Source organism: Kickxella alabastrina, assembly GCF_025024165.1.
Source record: "Kickxella alabastrina strain RSA 675 chromosome Unknown BX661scaffold_16, whole genome shotgun sequence".
In the NCBI taxonomy this organism is placed as follows: Eukaryota; Fungi; Kickxellomycota; class Kickxellomycetes; order Kickxellales; family Kickxellaceae; genus Kickxella; species Kickxella alabastrina.
The window spans coordinates 449,766-469,009 of record NW_026251487.1 but is presented as its reverse complement, the minus strand read 5'-3'; the positions used below and the strand labels follow the sequence as shown (position 1 = coordinate 469,009).

The 19,244-nt window shown below is 45.3% G+C and overlaps 4 protein-coding genes across 4 annotated transcripts; 2 read left to right on the top strand and 2 right to left on the bottom strand.

Moving 5' to 3' along the window:
* Positions 1–1,721: 1,721 nt before the first annotated feature.
* BX661DRAFT_40039 (uncharacterized protein) lies at positions 1,722–2,666 on the bottom strand. The gene is made up of 2 exons (XM_051539142.1): positions 2,030–2,666; positions 1,722–1,875 (listed from the first exon to the last, which is right to left on the bottom strand). Exons 1-2 carry the CDS (start codon positions 2,516–2,518, stop codon positions 1,759–1,761), a joined length of 606 nt encoding a protein of 201 aa, XP_051390652.1. The 5' UTR covers positions 2,519–2,666; the 3' UTR covers positions 1,722–1,758.
* Positions 2,667–3,818: 1,152 nt separating this feature from the next.
* BX661DRAFT_184835 (uncharacterized protein) lies at positions 3,819–7,604 on the top strand. Its single transcript, XM_051536605.1, has one exon. It carries the CDS (start codon positions 4,123–4,125, stop codon positions 7,468–7,470), a length of 3,348 nt encoding a protein of 1,115 aa, XP_051390651.1. The 5' UTR covers positions 3,819–4,122; the 3' UTR covers positions 7,471–7,604.
* Positions 7,605–8,667: 1,063 nt separating this feature from the next.
* Positions 8,668–9,193, bottom strand: BX661DRAFT_184833 (uncharacterized protein). The gene has a single exon (XM_051536604.1). It carries the CDS (start codon positions 9,124–9,126, stop codon positions 8,830–8,832), a length of 297 nt encoding a protein of 98 aa, XP_051390650.1. The 5' UTR covers positions 9,127–9,193; the 3' UTR covers positions 8,668–8,829.
* Positions 9,194–10,531: 1,338 nt separating this feature from the next.
* Positions 10,532–12,948, top strand: BX661DRAFT_206360 (uncharacterized protein; the record flags this gene model as incomplete). The annotated part of the gene is made up of 5 exons (XM_051538621.1): positions 10,532–12,008; positions 12,030–12,206; positions 12,258–12,376; positions 12,793–12,829; positions 12,875–12,948. Exons 1-5 carry the CDS (start codon positions 10,724–10,726, stop codon positions 12,946–12,948), a joined length of 1,692 nt encoding a protein of 563 aa, XP_051390649.1. The 5' UTR covers positions 10,532–10,723.
* Positions 12,949–19,244: the final 6,296 nt, after the last annotated feature.

The following is a 19,244-nucleotide window of genomic DNA, read 5'->3' as shown; positions in this document are numbered from 1 at the left end:
AAACTTCCACACTTCGCCAGAGAAAATAGATCCATAGATCCACTTGCTCCTTTGACAAAGCCCTGTCTGTGTTAAAAACTGACTGTTATAACCGCCATAACATGTGGATAATCAATCCGTGCACTGCCTGCGGGGATAAGTGGCCGTAGTAGAGGGTGCGTTCCTGGCTTTGCACCCGGCTGCTGCTGCTCCTGAGTTCCTACCAAATAATCGCACTTAATTCCATACCTTTGGCAAAAGGTGTTAACACACTGCCTTTAACGAAAGCAAAGGCAAGTGCGTAAACACAAGCTCCAAGGCTACCCCACGCAGGCTGAGAACTTGATCATGTGTATGCTAAGCCTGCACACCTCTGAAATGAAGCTGCTTTTGTATGGCGATTTAAATGATTATATTTTTATTCAATAGCATATCAAGCAGTATGCACATCGCAAGTTACTGACGCATTTGCCAACAAATATGCATCCCATTCCTCTCTATTTCCCCATGGCGAGTTTGTCCATTATTCTGGCATACTCCATGATAGCGCCGGATCTGTGTCAAGGCAAACTGCAGGAACTGCCCCCACCCCCCCATCATCTGTTCGCTGGACAAACGTCCATCCATCGGAGAACAGCCTCAGCAAGCGTATTTTTCTCCTGGTTTGATTGTCAGCTCATCGCCCTCAACAGACGAATACGGGTAGAGCACCGTAAACATATCGCTGTCGATTGACTCGGCGTCGCTGTAAATTGTATCCAAAGCGACCGATGGCACCTTTTTTTCCGATTCCCGCTTTGGTCCACGTGTATTTCCGCGATCAATCTCTACGTCGGCGATAATAGCCTGTGCAACCTCTGGACACCCACGCAAAGACCCGTCCCGTTTTCGAATTGTCATATCGCGAACAATGACGTTGTCGTCTGATTCAGAGCCCGTCCCAATGGCACTGCGAAATGTGTTGTATTTGTCGACTGTTTCGGAATCCGTGAGGTTTGATTTGTGCGCCGAAACCTTTGAGTCAAAATTTGCCATGGTGAGCCCGTATGTCTGAATTTTTGGCAAGTGAGTTGTTAGTATTAACGTCTGGTCTGAAGTCCTCCTGACACTGCAATCTGCTGAGGTAAAGATGGAGACAGAGGCGGCGGCGGCAGCAGCAGCCTCGTTTGGGGTTGTGCCATCATTTTTATCACTGTTGTTGCGAATATTTCTGGTAGCCTGTTTGTCTGAGCGCAGAATCAACCCGGTTGCTAATGTGTACACATTGTCCACTCGCGACAATAGCCTTGCACCAAGTGCACTATTGCACCATGCCCTAGTTTTGGATTCAAATCCTGACTGTACATGCTGTAACCCCCGATATCGAGGGCTGCTCGACTGCAGGCATCGCTAGGACTATCGGCACTGCGGAATCATTGTGCTGGTTGAACGAGTTCGCGGATGAAGATAGTGACGGTGGCACAAAACTGCACCAAAGGCGGCCCACCCCTTGATAAGCGCTAGAGATGTCGACCGCAGTGGTGCACCAGCCTGTACATTTGTGTTTGTGTCTGTGGTACTATTGTATGCCTGCCGGCTTCAAAATCCCGCCACAACATTGCCCTCTTGCTGGTTGCTTGGCAGCCAAAAATTTGGGATTTGGCATCGCAGTCGGCGCGATTCCGCTGGCAAAGATACCAAGCGACCAGTGTAAAAATGAGCGATAGCAGCAAGCCCATGATTCCCATCAGCGCCAAGTAGAGCGCCTGGCTGGTGGCTGTTGGTAGCCTGCTACACCGCTCATCCACAAGAGACAAGCGGCAACAGCGGCTTCTCTGGTGGCTTTGCAATACTCGCACATCCGATGGATTTCTTCCGTGTCTTGTTTGTCTGCTCCAAGCTGGCCTGTTGAGAAACCTATAAGCCAAAAAATATTGAATAAGGCGTACATATTGTTAGTACTCTTATATAGGATACGTTAATTCTAGAATGCAATGTGAACACAAATAAATATACATATAATGCGGCCGACACAATGCAAATAAGAGCAAATAAATGATCTCCCACTTACCACATATCTCAGCTTCGCTCTCGATGTTCGATACACACTCTCCAGCTTTGCCATCGTAGGGCCACGACTCGCAGCTCTCTCCAGGGATTGGCGGTTGCTTTCGGCCAAGGTAGTATTGGCGCACATATCGGTGTCGGAGGTCAGCGCTGACCACTCGCCCACATAACTGTTGCAAGCGCTGGCGCAAAGCGGCTGCGGCTTATAGTCTTGGTTGCACGCTCGGGCTTCGGCGCTTTCAAGAAGACTACGGCATGTATAGGCAATACGATAACGAGGCTTTGGATGCCCGGCCCAGGACTGGCAGCCAAAGAAACTGTTTATGTAGCGGAACTCGTCGGTAGAGCCAAAATATTGATCTAGAACTTTGTCAAAATCGCCTGCATCGACGACATGCTGGCCACTAATAGTGACGAGTGTCGACATTCTATGGTTCCGTATCCGCTGCCACTGCTGCCGCCGCAGTACTTTGAATTGTGCAGCGAAAAGCATTGAGGCGGGACGCTGGTGCTTCGAACTTGTGCACCGCCCTCCTCGTAGGGCGGCTTGGTGGCACGGTTATAAATGCGGACGCACTGTCGCGGCTGATGTCGAGCTAGTTCCCACGTCGATTCGCAACCCCAGGTGTCTGTACAATTCGAATCCCATGTAGCCTTCGGGAGCTGGGAGGCCGGCTTTTACAACGATAACTCCAGCTTGTAAAATATAAATGAGTGTCAATAATGTGGCGGCGGAACGTTGCAACATATATGCAAGGCCGAGTCGATGCGACATTTCCAATCGATTGATCAGCCAATGTGTATTTTTTGCAAGCGGCAACTCCTCACAATAGTTGCCGATAGTGATTGTGCTCGGCTAGATATTGAAAAATAGAAATAAATAACTTTTCTGTGGCAAAAAATCGGAAACAAAGCGCAATTCAAAAGAACAACTGTTGAATGGTTTTTCCAAAGGGCTGGTTCGAGCTTAAACCTGGCCAAACTTGCATAACCGCTTCAGAAGCGGTTATGCAAGTAGAAAAGACTGTCTACAAGCTGGCGCAGAGATTTGAATGAAATAATTAATTTGGCGCAACGTTTGCCAGCAGTGGTCTTGCGAACTTGTGGTCGAGAAGTATGTCAGTTGAGGCACATGATGTTGCACGTTGCCTTATGAGACTAATTGATTACGCGTGTGGAAATCAGAGCAATGATAAGGTTGACTGTAGTTTCTTTATGTCATAAGGAGAGCATATAAAAAGAGCGGCTGCCGGGCAGCCAGGAATTGCTCTCCTTGGAAGAAATAAATACACTTTAATTATACCCTGTTGTAAACAAGTATTTATTTGTAAAATGGGCATGTTCTCCACAACCAGATGTTTGATGTCGGCGATTTGCCGGTTGATTCATCAACGCCACGAATAATGTGTTGTTTGCAAAAGAACATTGATGTCTGCGTCTGCGCGCAATTTGCAGCCCCGCTGTTGAAACAAAGAAATAGATGTTTTATCACGTTTTCTCTTGCATCCACCCCTCGCTTTGGCACAATCCCCCGCACAAAACTCTAGATCCCCTCAGCATCGCCCCTATTCTCCACCTTTGTACTTTATATACCAATGCCTCCCCGTTCTTTTAATTCCACTCACCACAAAGCGGTCACTGGAGCAGTCTGCCGATTGACGGGCGGCCGGCCGATTGCCATACTGGCGTGCAAATAAAGGATAAAACCCCCACGTGCCCGCTGCCGCTGCCTCAATAAATAAAATAGGACAAAACGTTTCTGCGCCCTGGCTTTTCATCATCTTTATTTTTCCATTCTTATTTTTTACAAGGCCAATTGGGCTCTTTTTTGCATTTTGTTTTGTGCCCTGTGCCTTCTACTGTGAATTCCAATTCAGCCCGCAATTCAACTCGAGCGCGCAACGCTGTGCACAGGCCCTGCTATATACCATTTCTGCTTGGACACGCACTGCAGCCTTTTGCAAATTACTTTCCTTGTTTATTTTTGCACAGGCCCTCATTCCTGACTTTTGCACTCACATCTGCGTGCACGGCCCTCCATTCCTTGCATTTGCCTCAACCCCACAGGCCAATACTGCGAATACATCTGGCTGCACAATGCAGAGCGGTTCGGCCGAGCATGAGCAGCGGATGCGGCTGAGCATGAGTTTGAGCATGAACTCCCGGACGGCTGCTGGCACAAGGTCAGTGCATCGTAGCAGTCCCAATGCGCCCGGTCGCTCACGTGAGAACGGGGGCTTATTTCCTCAGCACCCGTCTCGCGGACACTCGGATACGTCCATGTCTGTCATCATCCCCGACATGCCGTCGCCGTTGAGCTCAGCCCCGTCGGCACTTGCATTCAAGCACGATCGGCGACGAGACTTTTTTACTGACAACTCGACGTTCGCCGCAGCCACGGGTCGCCAGTCATCAGAAAATGCGGGAATACACTATGACATTCGCGAGCGCTCGACGGCAGAGCCCACAGATTCCCCGCTTCGCTCGACGAGCCACACAAAGTCGCCCACAGTCATTCAAATCGACACTAGCGGCAGCGAGTTGCCAAAGACTTCGCGCACAAACAGCCGCAAAAACAAGAGCACGAGCAAGAGCAAGAGCAGCGACAGCAGCCTGCCGCTGTTTCGGCGTGCGGGCAGCGAGAATGCCACACATGACGCGCATCGCGGTGGCTATGGCCCTAGCTCTCGCCTGCCCCGTTTTATCCTCGACAGACTGCACAATTCGGAATCTGGAAACACGCCTGCAGCCAGCAGTGCTGACAGCTTGGCTGCCGACAGCAGCCGGGCAAGCGTTGTCAGTGGCAATTCGGCCGCGATGGGCTCGCCCAAAAGCGCCACCAGCGTGTCTGCAATGCAGGCCATGCTCGAGCTTGAAGAGGCAAAGCTGTTGTCGGCAGAGCGCAAGGGCCAGCTGCGCGCAATCGATAGCGTGTTGTCAGAAGAGCAAAAAATTGCGTATGTGGGGCTTGTGTATGTGTTGCTGGTCGACATCCAAGATCGCCTTAATGTGCAGTTCAAGGAGTCACAATCATCAACGGCCAGTTTCATGAATTTCTCGCGCCGCCTAATGCTCAAGATGTACTCGCATATCCAGCTAAACGCCGACGAGCAGCGCATGGTAGAATTGCTTCCGCGTCATAAAATCACTGCCGCAGACATGGCGCTGTCGCTTGCCGCGCAGGGAGATACAATTCTAGTCGAAGCCGACCAGGATCTGGCCGTCATGCACAGCCAAACGGATGAAGAGCTGGTGCAGGCGCTTCGCGGCAGCTTTGAGTGCCGCTCTAGTTTTGAATCTGAGCGGCAGTCAAAGTCGCCGTGGCAGATAATGCGGTGGGACCAGAAGGACGAGGATGTCGAGCTTTATTCGCAGTACGCAATGCTTCCAACCGAGAGCCTTGATCCGGAATCAAAAGTGCCGGCTGCGTGCGAACCGGCATCTGCGCCCACTGTCGTTGGCGACGGTCTAAGGACAGACACTGACAGACCACAAGTGTCTGGCGTTGAGTTGAGTGCTTGTAGCACTGGCCGCCGCTCGCATGGCTCGACATGTAGCAGACCCAGCTCTAGTAACGGGGGATTGGAATCTGAGCTGGCAAAAGATGCAGATTTTGACCAAGCATTCGCGCCAGACTTTACAAAATTTGGCCACACCGAAATCAACGCTGCGATAACCACCAGCACCGACGCTAACACCGATGCACTAAGCGCATTGGATGATGTAACGCTAACAAAAGTAGACGCTGACCAGCAGCTAGCCATTGACGTGCGTGCGACCCTCATGTTAGACATGTTTCTGCTACTTTTGAGTGATGAGGTATACGATAGCCGCGGCCGTTACTTGCTCCGTCGCCTGGCCGAGGCGCTCAAGTACCCATGGGCCGAGGTTATGCGCTGCGAGCGTCGCGTCACTCATCAGCTCAGCCTGCACGACTACGCTGTAGATGTGACCGCGTCCACCAAGGGTACCACCGAAATAGCAATCAAGGAGCGGGCGGACAAGGGAAAAACTCGTCGCATGGTTATTATCGGCCTAGCGACTGTCGGTGGCGGCCTGGTGATTGGACTCAGCGCAGGGCTGCTTGCGCCAGCTATTGGTGCGGGCATTGGCGCCACTCTGGGTGCCATTGGAGTAGCAAACACGGGTGCTTTTTTCGGCAGCATTGGCGGCACGGCGCTCATTACTGGTGCGGCGACGCTGACAGGCAGTAGCCTGGCCGGGCGGCAAATCACCCGGCGCACTCGCTTTGCCGAGCAATTCGAATTTATACCATGTATAGACGAAAAGCAGACAAACCTAGTCCTCACGGTACCCGGCTGGCTAGGCAAGGCAGACAACGGTGTGTTTGCCTTTTCGACGCTCGATCCTCTAAATGGCGACCATTTCAGCCTTTTGTGGGAGTCGGAAGCGCTGCGCCGGCTGGGAAGCTCGCTGCGCATGATTGTTGGCGAAGTCTTTTCGATTACCCTTACGCAGACGCTGCAGCACACAGTTCTACCGAGTCTGCTCGGCCCGCTGTCTATCCCCATGTGGCTGGCCAAGCTGGGCTATGTGCTCGACAACCCGTGGTCCAGCGGCTGCGAGCTTGCCACCAACGCCGGGCCTGTGGTTGCTGACTTGCTTCTTCAGCGGGTCCAGGGCCAGCGTCCTGTCACGCTCATTGGTTACTCCATCGGCGCCCGGCTGATTTTTTACATGCTTCTCGAGCTGGCCAAGATGAACGCCTACGGCCTCGTCGAGGATGTTTACTTGTTTGGAGCGCCGATTATTGCCTCGGAAGAAGACTGGCGCACGGCTGCCAGCGTGGTTGGTGGCCGCTTTGTGAATGCATACAGCACCAAGGACTGGATTCTTGGCTTCTTTTATCGCACTACTAGTCTCGGGCGCATGTCGATTGCTGGCATGCACCCGATATATGGCGTCAATGGCCTGGAGAATATAGACGTATCTGACGAAGTACCAGGCCACAACGCATATCGCGAGGTCATCCCCATTCTCCTCAAGGGCATGGGCGTTCCGGTGACCAGCACGACACTGCACGATCCAAACGAGAAACCGGGCGATAGCGAGGACGACCGCGCTATGATCAATGAGCTTGAAAAGGCCGCGGAGATGCTGGAGGAGCACGAGAAAAAGAAGAAGAAAGTTTGGGCGCGACGCTGGTCGTTCTGGGATTCAGGGTCAACAGTTAGAGGAGGCAACTCTGCAAGCGATTCGTCTGTATCGCCCACCTCTAGCTTGACCGGCAATAATTCTGCGGCTGCCGCCCAAGGTGAGGTTGATGCTGCTGCTCGTGAGCTTGCCGAACTGGGCATTCAAGTCAAGGAAATGCCATCGACGTTGCCTGCACTGGTCGTTGTGCGCGACCCATCACCCGCTGTTGGCAGTGGTAGTAGCGGCAATAGTAATGGCAACGGGTTGCCTGCGCATTCCTATGCCTAAGCGTGCCGCTTGCCTGGTTTTTATTGTTCTACTTTGGCAAATGGTTACTGACAAGGAAATATGCAATTATTACCACTAAAAGAAAAGGAGACTACAAGTATGCTGCAAAACGACATCCTTTTCCCAGTTTGACTAGCAACCTATAAAGTGCTTAGAAACAAGTTGCAATAGACCACTATGGTTGACGATGTTAATCAGTTTGATGCTTTTTTTAAAGAGAAGCGAGGGCAGATGAATTCCTGCGCACGCGCTTGGGCTTGGGCTTTGGCTTGAGCATCGCTGTAGACTCGGGTTCACCTGACTCTGACAATGCCTTTTTGTGTTAAAAATAAGGAGGCATCTGGTCTGTAACTAGAGCATTGAGGATGATGCGAAAGTTTAACACCCCAACCATGTCGCAACTCCACTTCCTTCTGCCTGATGGCACTTTTCCCCATCCTTGATTTTGGTTCCGTTGGCCCTGAAGGTTTGCAGGCAGTCTTCCATTGTGCACTGGAGCAAGTCATGGCATAAATTTTGGCGAGGTTTTCTACCGCCATAACTATATTCATGCCTGTTATGGCTACCTGCTCCTGTTGCTGCTACGCGGACAACTCGTCGCGCATCCTCTGCCTGACTTGGCGCTCAATTTTGCCCCCACGACCAACCGCTCAGCCTGACAATGCGCTTGGGATTATCAGCGGGTTAGAGATTAATGCACTGCCCTCGATTCCGCTCAGCCAGCTCATCCCGCAACTGCTGCTTAATTCTACGGGAAATTTTTTGCTTAGACCAGCCCTTGTTCTCCCCTATCCATCAGATGATATCGGCAAACTGTGGGTGAATAGGTATCCACTGGTTGCAACTCCGCTGTATACTTTCTGTAAAAGATGCGGCGTCGCCAGCAGTTTTAGTTGCAACAGAAATTGCAGTGACTGTTGCTGTGACAGAATTGTATTAATATAATTACATTGTTAAACGTCGCGCTTAACCTATAGCCAAAGCACCAGTCAGACCCAAATTTCAAGTATTCCCCGCATTATCAAAAATTGAACTTGCTGATTTCTTAGGCTAAAAAATTGGGAGAAATAGATTTTAAAAATCCTCCGCTTAAAAATCTAGACTTTCGCTATGAATGTCTGGAAATTACAAAATATATATCCACTAGTGTACTGCAGATGGTACCGCCACAAACAGTGCCCCTTTTGATCGCCTACCCCCTCGTCTTGGCATTTTTTGTACAAATGAGCACAAAATCTGTGTGATAATTTAACGTTGGAAATCTAAAAAATATTTATAGAGTTTTGGACAAAGTCCTCCATCTTCTTTTTAGTCTGATTTTACCCAGTGAGGATTGAGCTTCCAGGCAGTTAATAGCCGCTATGTTGAGAATAATAATATTGTATTGTGCTTGGGCGCGGCATTCGGATTAATTGGCAATTGAGCAGGGAGTTTGAAAACAGGGTGGCCTTCACCAAATTTGCGACGATATAGGAATATCATAATGAAATTACACACCGATGCAATGCAGAGGTTCCAATACCTGAACTTAATGTTGGACTCGACAGTGGCCTTGGTTTCACCCTTGAGCGCCAGCTTCAAATTCTGTGAAATGTCGCATCTCATTTTATGATTTTTGGGAACATATAATAAATTGTGTGATTTTGAATATTGCATTTTTTGAGTAAGCTGCAAAACAAAAACTGAATAATAAAATTGTAAGAACTATTTCCAATACAAGTCGACTGCTTTGCATTTTCATTTTTAAACTTGGAAAAGTACATTGTTCAAATAGTTAAGCTAGTGTTGCTAACAATTTTTATGCAGTTCTTATAGTTACATTTTCTGAACTAACGTTTAACTCACCAGAGGCACAGCTTAAAATGACTATTACATTTATTTTTTTGGAATCTATAGATACGACAGAATGAATAGACGCGCGACCCCCTTTAAAAAGATGCATAATTATAAACTCGTGTAACAGAAACAAAATTCAATTAGTTATAAATATGATGAACTCAGGCTAAGCAACTGGCCACATCTCAATTTTTTGACTATGCGGCGACAAATCAAAAATGATTCTGTAAAATATTTACTTTCACTAACCCCCACAAAAACGAGGCGGACTGCAAACAAAATAAATGAGCGTTTTGTTTCAAAAATCCCAATAAAACACGACGTTGGCGCGCCGCTTGTCCCAGGTCGAAAAGTGGCATTGATTGTGCACTCACTTTGCATTTTTGGCTTCTTGTAGCTTTATTACATGTGTTTTCGGTGGCGCTTCGAAAGGATCTAAATACAACAAAAACAGCAGCTCTTGTCTGAATTCAACCTATTTTAAGCCGGTCACCCCGACGATCTGCTTGGTCCAAAACCTCAATATTTCCCCCAAATAAGCTGGGGCAATATTGGAAACAATTGGATTAAAAATATTATGCGGATTCATTACTGATATTAGAGGCTTAGCCTTTGTGGAAATGCAAAATAAAAATGTAAAACAATCTGTCAACAACAGCAGCGGCAATTTGCCCTCGCAAAAAAATTAGGCGAAAATATATTGTTTACTTGGCTATTTTCCTGCCTATGCTGCCATTGGCAAAAAACACTCCAAAAGTTTGTTTTTATGCAGACGTATCGAGTAAACGAAAATTAAAGTATGCATACATACATACAAACATAGCTTGTGCGTTGTCTTTAATTACACACATGTAATATTTTTGTGTCGAGCGCCTCCTCATGAGAAACCACTATTATAGGCTATTAATTATTTGGATGTTCGGTTTTGTGTTGATGATGCGCTCTTGAGAATTTGGGGACCATTTAATTGCCACCTATTTGTGTCTGCTTCAACTGCATTAAACACCATTTTCCGTTTCGAATTTTTATGTACCGTTTCCATTTATTCAATCGCCGCACCCTCAGCCATGGTCAAGCTGCATCTAATGCAAAACACAAGTACAAGCATTTATTTCAAGTTTCAGCTTTTTTCTTTTGTTTAGTTTTTTTTTCATTTTTCATTTTGTTTTCTTTCCACCGTGGTATTTTGTATAATTTTAATTGCGTATACGTGCAGCACATTTAGTTTTTATTAAACTGTACTCTATTATATTCTTCCTTTATTACCACACCATGGCAGTCTAAAGTAACCGACACTGCTTGTTTGATTTTGTACACGAATCACGAATATCACTCTCATATAGTTTATTTGTTTTCACATAGTTTTCACATTTACTATTTGCATATCATATCACATATTACTGTCACCACGACGTAAATGGTAGCACAACGCGCGCACAACTGTCGACTGCATTTGTACATTATTTACATCTTGTTGGCCCTAGTGGTCGGGCTGCCTGGGTCAGCAGCCGTAATCATATGTGGTGCTCAGCAGTTTACTAGTTTCACGCTCTACCAGGACCCCTTGGTGCTTGCCAGTGGCCGTTTTGTACCAGCTCATGTATCGCTTTTGCCCGGATGCACACTGGACTTGGATGACATGACAGCACGTTTGACACGCAAACCAGCGATTTTGGATGCTGCACCCATGGCTGTTATTGTGTGGGAGGAGGCGGTTTCCGCGGGCTGCTATTCGTATGCCCAAGTTGCGAAGCTGCTAAACCAGGATGACATATCATCCGTCCGGGGCGTTGTGTTTGGAAGTACGGTTAATACGGATCAATTACCGTTTGGCAGCCCAATCGTCGAACCACTATCAGAATTATCATCGGTTAGTACGACTGGCCTACGCCATTTGACGTTGACTGCTGCATCCACGGCAAGGACTCTGTCAGCTATGTCGCGGGCAGGCGCCACCAGCAGCAACCCACAAAATATTACATTCCAGCTAACAGCCGAGACAAACCCGTGGCTGGCCCTGACCAAAACTCCAGAATACCTTGCACAAAAATACGCATTCATGTGTGTGTCAATTCTGCTTATTTTGTATACCTTCTGGGAAATTGGACTGACCCTGTGTACCATGGATGCTTGGAACCGCCGCATTTTGATGTACATATTGGCAATTGCATACCTAATTGTCTTTACGCTGCTGCAGCCATATGCGACTGGAGATCGCGCGTCGCAGATGGTTGTCCTTGTCTCGTGGATATTCGGCTATATCAGCTTTTCTTTGTTTGTCGTAGCCTGGGGTACTATGGTCGAGACCATCCACAACCAAGTAACTGTGCTGCGTCATCACAGCAAAGTACATTATTCTGCTACTGCAGTAGTCTCATTATCAATTCTGCTGAAGCTGCTAGCATTTGCAGCACAGTCATACCAACTGGAGGTCGTTGTCAACATGGTTCTAGCTTTCGAAATACCTGCTATTTTTGGTGTCCAAACACTTTTGCTTACAATACTCATTTGGTCGTTTCTCAGCCGCACATTCGGCATTGCCATTTCAAAGCACACCAAGGCCGCTGTTCACAATCTGGCCGTCCTGTGTGTCATTGCTCTTCTTGGATGCCTGTGCATTGTTGCGCTTAGCATAACTCTGGCAACGCCTGCCAGATACACCTTACATGGCTATATGGCTGTTGTTGTGTTGTATGAGCTAGGTCAGTGCCTTTTGTTTATAGCCATTTTTGCTGCACTCTGGGTGAGGGACCACGCCCGGCGCACACGCCATCTGTACAGCCAGTATGAATTCTACGTTGATTCCAAAGTAGAGTTTATACAGCATGATGCACTGAACAGCTTGCATATGCCCCGAACCAACAGTCATGTTGGACTGCTTGAAAACGTCGAGTTGCATGGTAATTCCACTGTATGCAATATGTCAAGGCCTGCCTTTCACATGTCACCAGTCCTGCCTGTTGACAATTCTGCCTCAAGGGAATTTACTGCCACAAGATACTCGTTAACACCCCCAGCAACAAATTCAATACCCGCTCTACTCAGTGGACCAATGGGCACCATTAGACAGGTACGTGGCCACGATCACATACAGTCAGGTGGGTTAGAGCGCAAGACCAGCAAGCGACATGTGTATGTGCCACTTGAGCCAGCATCAGCTCAAATAATGAATAGGAGCCTTAGTAGAATCAACCACTATTGACAACATTATATTTTTAATTAATTTTGTAAATAACATTGTAAATTTAAAGTCACTATGTAAAAGCTAATGTGTGTTTGTGTGATGCCGAAACAGATCATCACATAAGCCCATTTCAGTCGAGAGGCCATGAGCTACTGCATTAATGCCGAATAGGCATTTATACAATAGTAGTGGAAGATTTAAATTGTCTATAAAAGAGTAATTAGGGAAGGTTCAATAGGAGGCTTCCCTAAGGAATTTTGCGATTTAGTTTTAACACAAATTGATTAATATATTAAAAATAGTATTCTCAGTTTTCAGGTCCGACATTGTTTTACCTTGGTAAAACATATATATTCAGTAGTTGTTGGGTTCCATTATACCTAGGGGTGTTGATCATGGCAAGAGTGGGTTCAATTCTCAGAACAGCCTCACCCTCACTGTCTGCTGAAATGACGTGATCAAGTGTCCCTAACCTATAGAAGCACATGCAATGCTCTAGAAAAATGTGGTTCTGAATTATTATATGCAAGTATCCAAAAATTACTTAGGGAACTAAAAAAAGCAGTGCTGTAGGCAGCACTGCGAATATAATGTTGTTCCTGTGAAAAACGAGCAAAACAGAGCAAATAGAAGCTTTGCAAGTTATATTTAAAAGAAAAATGGATAAAGTTTTAAGCTAAAGAAAGTGAAGAGACTGAGGAAAGCTGTCTTTTATATAGGAGACAGCGAGTGAAGATAAGGAACGTAAATAAAAGAGAAGGATACTTTAGAAACTTCTGGTCTTGAAATTATCTTACAGTACCCAAGATGGAATTATGCCAAGATGGAACTCCAACAGTTCCTTGATGTTGGCCAGCAATAACAGAAATATGTATAGCAGCCATGAGGGTTATTTTGATGCTTGGGAAGGAATATGTTGGGCACCACAGTACATTCTATGGCAAACTTGGTCATTTCATTTTGATACCATGTTTTTTGTGATGCTAGACATATTCTTTATTTTATATTTTAATATATGATATTCAGTGGCCAGAGCATGAAGTGTTGACCAATTTCAGCAACAAAGTACCAAACAGAAACAAATTCATTAACCAGTTCAGTAGAAGCCAGCAGCAGGTGAGTGTAGTAAACCCTCTGAAGTGACTGCAACCAGCAACACATTTTATCAGGTAGTAGCACTGCCAAGCAAAGTGGCCAGATCCCCCAGAGGGTAGATGACAAATGGTTATCAATCTTTGTGAACGAATATAACAAACCAGATTACATGTAGATGATAGCCACCACTTAGAGAATAGTTGATTATGAGGAGGAAGATATACCAAAATTCACCATGTTTGCTATTTGATAAAATGAATCTAGAATCAATTTATCTCATGTCAAAAACTAAGGAAAGAGAAGAGAGAGAAACACATTTTGTTGTTTTTGCAGTCTTTGTATCTCAGTTAGTTGCCAATCTACAAAGGAGACAAAGTTGGCCACCAAAAAAAGAGGGCTAACACCTGCTGCAGAAGAGAGTAGGTGAACATCACAGGGATACTAGAGGGCAAACTATGTTGGAATTATATCTTACCTACTGTCAGACGATCAACATTATAGAAGCCTCTAAAGTGTTCTTATCATTTATTTAATATAACTTGCAAAACTCTGCTTCACTCTACTTTGCTCGTTTTTTGCAGTTCATAGGGACAGGAGATGATGGCTGTGATAATCGCAATTTTACAATTGCAATTGTTTGAAATTGTGATTGTTTATGATCACAATTTCTATTTCCATTATCCATAGATTTAAATAGATAAGCAGAGCTCTTTATGCTCCTTTAGAGTGGATTTATATATAAAATATATTTTATACAAACTATTCTTATTATAATGTTTGCCTAGTCACAGAACCAAAAGTTGCAATGTAGTTGGCATTGGCACAATTCAATCAACATCTCCACCCCCACTTGAATGGCATATATGCCCTACCACCAGTATGGTAGGCAGAGCACATGCTGTGCATGGATGTCAATTATAAGGAAGTGCTTGCACCCATCTTGACAATTGAGTATGAGAAAGCAATCTCAGAATTACCATCTCATAAGGCACTTGGTCAAAGCAGAGTAGACATTGAAGTGCTCCTATACCAGGAGAGGTGAGCAAAATACCTCATGATTGACACCTTTAATAACATCCTTAGTGGAAAGAGGAGCTGCCCCATGCATTGGAAGGATACCAATATCATTTTAATTCCTAATTTGCTGACAGTCAGCAAGCATCTGGGACAACACCACCCAATTCCCCTGCTTGAGACCAAGCAAGTAGTCTTTACATAGATACTTACAGACCAACCAATATACACACTTGTCTCACAGAAGATACTATGTCCACACACACAATCTGTCAATAACTCGCAAAGCTTCTCTTTGCTCAGCTTTGTGAGTTATATTTAAAGAATGAAAAAGATAAAGGTATAAGCTAAATAAAGAAAGTGAAAAGATTGAGGAAAGCTGTCAATTATATAGGAGACAGCAAGTGGAGATATGAAATGTAAATAAAGAAGGATACTTTAGAAACTTCTGGTCTTGCAATCATCTTACAGTATGCAAGACGTAATTCCAACACAACCAACATGGAAGCATGGTCCACATTGGTAGGCATCTGCACTAATCTAAGAATGACCAAACATGTCTAATACCCACCACCAGACAACCTAGCACCCATCATCTTGGATAGAGAATGCCAGCAGATGGGTTTACGGCTGAGGTCATAAGACTGGTAAGAGAGCATGTAATGAACTAGCTCAGAATGGTCAAATGGTAATTAATAACAGACATTATGGTTCAGTATCTAGTATGGACCATAGTCATTCCTGCCCTGGAGTATATTACTCAGGGTATCCCACTCCTAGAATCTCAAATTTTGTTTCTGGCTGCTCTAATAGGAATTGTAATGCACTATGGATTTAGCACACAGCAAATTCCCATTATAATTTTTGACCACTGTAAGGGCATGCACATCCCACTACTCCAGACATAAGTGAAGGCTCCTGAATTACTGTGCAATCCAGCTAACCAACAAGCAAGGGGTAGCATGCTTTGCAGATTTGTGGCCACACTGCAGACTGCCACATGGATAAGCTGGAATCCTTGGGTGACATACAGACATATATGCACATGTCAGTCAATAGGGCTACCTCCTAGCCACACATGGGATGGCATATGTTAGCCTCTTGGCAAAGTGTCTGGTCTGGCACACTACAGCCTGTTATTGGCATGCTATGCCTTGCAGAGGATCCAACGACAACCATTTTGGAGTTGTTTCAATGTGTGCCAGAAACTACAACCCAATGCCCCTTCATCTCATAAAATAAATGTTGATTGGTAATACTCTCTGAGGTAACATGGCCACCATCTCTTCAAACCCACCAGTGTCAATACCAGTGAGATACACAGTTCTCCATTACTACAAAAATATTTTGGCATATTGAGCTCTCATAACCTCAAAAAGTGAATATTTGGAGAATAGCCCTACTATGAATCCGGTGGAACTGTCGCATACTGTAGATGATGCAGACAGATGCTAGATCCTCTATATTATCTTCTTATTTTGTCCTGTCTCCTATATAAGAGACAGTTTCTCTCTTTATATTTTCTTCCTTTTAATATATCTACAAGCTTCTCTTTGCTAGCTTGCTCGTTTTTCACACCTACAACCACAGATACATAAGTGCATGCTATAATCTGGCAGGCAATGGGGGATATGATGACAGCTCTAACATGGTCATTTTCCTTAGGAAACATGTGTGTGCTTCTCTGGACAGAGAAACTAGTCTCTGAGTGAACCTGTATAATGACATTAGCATTTACATGGATGGCTCACTTGTTAAAAAGAGGGATAAGCCAAGCATGGCCTTTGTCACAATAATGACATGCACCAACTGCAAAAGATGGTTACACTAGTATTCCATGTCATAATGGACATGGATAGGGATTATCTATGATGGATTAGCATTTTTGGCTGTACTGATACCATTTACAAGGAAACTCAGTCTACTATGACATCCAATAAGCTATTGAGATTGCTCAAATGATTATAGACAAATGGGATAGTAGAGAGCTGGTCTCCAAACCTGACCAAGAGTATCTCGACTGACTGATGTTCTTAAGTATCAGACCCATATGAGGTACTCAATATTTAGTGGGTGTACAACATATGGCACAGAGTTGAACAAAAAAACTGTTAGGGCTGCCAATACAGCACATATAGGGTAATCTATGATTACTGCAGTATGGATGGAAGCTGTGGACAAAAAATACTCTTTTGGGGAGGGATGCCTAGCCTACCAGACAGGCTTTGTCGCTGATGGGTGATAGCTGAATGAGCAAGGCCCTGATGGAGCAAATCACAGCAATGCACATTAAGGAAGAGTTCTTTTCCAGAGAGACTAGCAGCATAATAGGCAGAGGCACCAGAAAAAAATAATACTTGACACTGCACCAACAGCAACATCATCACAACTGCCCCTGACTTCTAAACTGCTGCTAAAGACCTTGTCTATGGCTATTAGAGGATAATGAGAAATTATAATTATCTATTTATTAAAGTCTTAAAATAATGCAAAGAAAATGAAGAAGGAACTACCAAATTATTGTTGTGGTTGTGTGCCATTATAATTATTTTCAAAGAAACTGATCATCATTGGCTCTGAGCCAATGATGACAGTCACCACCGTCCTTCAGATGATGAATGTGGCAGTGGATAAAGATGGTCAGTATCACAAGAATGCCTAGCCCATCACCAATACATATGACTCCTTCCATTGCTTTTTACATTAAAGGTACTTGTGACATCAGAAATGGGGGTTGAGTCATGGATAATGCAGATGTGTGAAATATGTTTATGATATTTCAGGCGTACAGCAAATTCTGAATAGCAAGCTTTTTAGCTCTTTTTGTAGTCTCTTTTGAATAATATTTATTATAACCAGTATTATTCTCATTACAGTATCCTCTTATCCTCACTACTGTAGTAAACAGACAGTGAAAATGGTACCCCAACACATATCCCAAACCAAATACATGTCTATACCCATCACCTGGCTGTCAGACTATTGAGATACAGGGCACATGCTTGCATGTTCATGATGGGAGCATAACATTCTGATGTGAAGGACTTTCACTGGAATCTTTGGGACCCAGTCATGCGTTTTATGGCTGAGATGGTTAACAGACTGCAGGTATATCCAGGGTCAACACATGATATATGTTGGGATTCTGTTCTTGGTGGAACTCCGTCTTGCATACTGTAAGATGATTGCAAGACCAGAAGTTTGTAAAGAGTCATGATTTATTTACGTTTCTTATCTTCACATGCTGTCTCCTATATAAGAGACAGCTTTCTTCAATCTCTTTGCATTTTTCTTTCTCTAAGCCTTTATCTTTCATTAAATCTATCTTTTTAATATAACTTGCAAAGCTCTCTTTGCTCTTTTTGCTCGTTTTTTACATTGATAGCTTGGTTGTTGGCAGCACAACAGCAGAAGATGGGATACTTGCAGCTGAGACCAGCTTTGGGGCTCTGGCCAGTCGATGCTTGTCATAGCAGGTGTCAGGGACTATGTAGTAAAGACCATCTTCAAAGTCTGCTGCCATGATTGCTTCACCATCTTGTACACAAATGCACGATTTTGGAAAAGACACATCCAGCCCATGCTGTGAAATGTTGCTGACTGACAGCATGTTCATCACTGACTGGGCACATGGTGAACATTGCATACTACAAAGTTGCTGCACTGTCACCAACACTGACTTGGCCAATACCACAGATCTTGGCAACTGCACCAGACATGCCCATGATGTCTCCTGAGCAGGGTGAGTAGCTGACAAAATCCTCTCTGTGTGGTGTTGTGTTGCCATAGCACCAGAGTCCAGCATCCAGGCAGATGGGTTGCTGAGCAAAGGCTGAGCAGATATGCTTGAGCCAGCAACCAGGTGAGAAAGTCCGCCTATGAAAACAGACCTGGAAGAGCCCTTGCTGCCTGATGCTGAGTCAGTAGTATCATGTCCAACTGAGGGGCAGTGCTTGGCAATGTGACCAGGCTTGTCACAGAGCTGACAGAGCAGTGAGGAAGAAGCTGAGATGGTGTAGCCACTGGCCTTAGTATGAGTAGATGCAGCAGCTTGGTGCAGTGTAAAGCGTCCTTGATAGCTACAAGAATATCAGCAGTCTTGAGCTTGGTAGGTGAGACATTGGAGAATTTGTCCCTGACAGAACTGTACTCCTCAGAGAGGCCAGCAAGGCGCACAAGTGGACTAATGGTCTTGAGATCAAGGTCCAGGTGGGGGGAACAGGTTCCACTTGTGATAAACAGCAGAGTCAAACGAGCCAAAGCTGAGCAAAGAGAAGGTTTGCAAGTTATATTTAAAAGGAAGAAAAAGATAAAGTTCTAAGCTAAAGAAAGAAAGTGAAGAGATTGAGGAAAGCTGTCTCTTATATAGGAGACAGCGTGAAGATAAGAAAGGTAAATAAAAGAGAAGATACTTTAGAAACTTCTGGTCTTGCAATCATCTTACAGTATGCAAGACGGAATCCGTCAAGACGGAGTTCCACCAAGAACGGAACTCCAACACATTTGTCACTGCCCATGAGGAGCACAGTCCTAGCTCGACACCCCAGCACACTCCAGTTCGCCATTCTTCAGCCACAGCCACAAGTACCAGCAACAGGAACAGCAACAGCAGAAACAGTACATCAACCACTGAGCCACTAGGCAG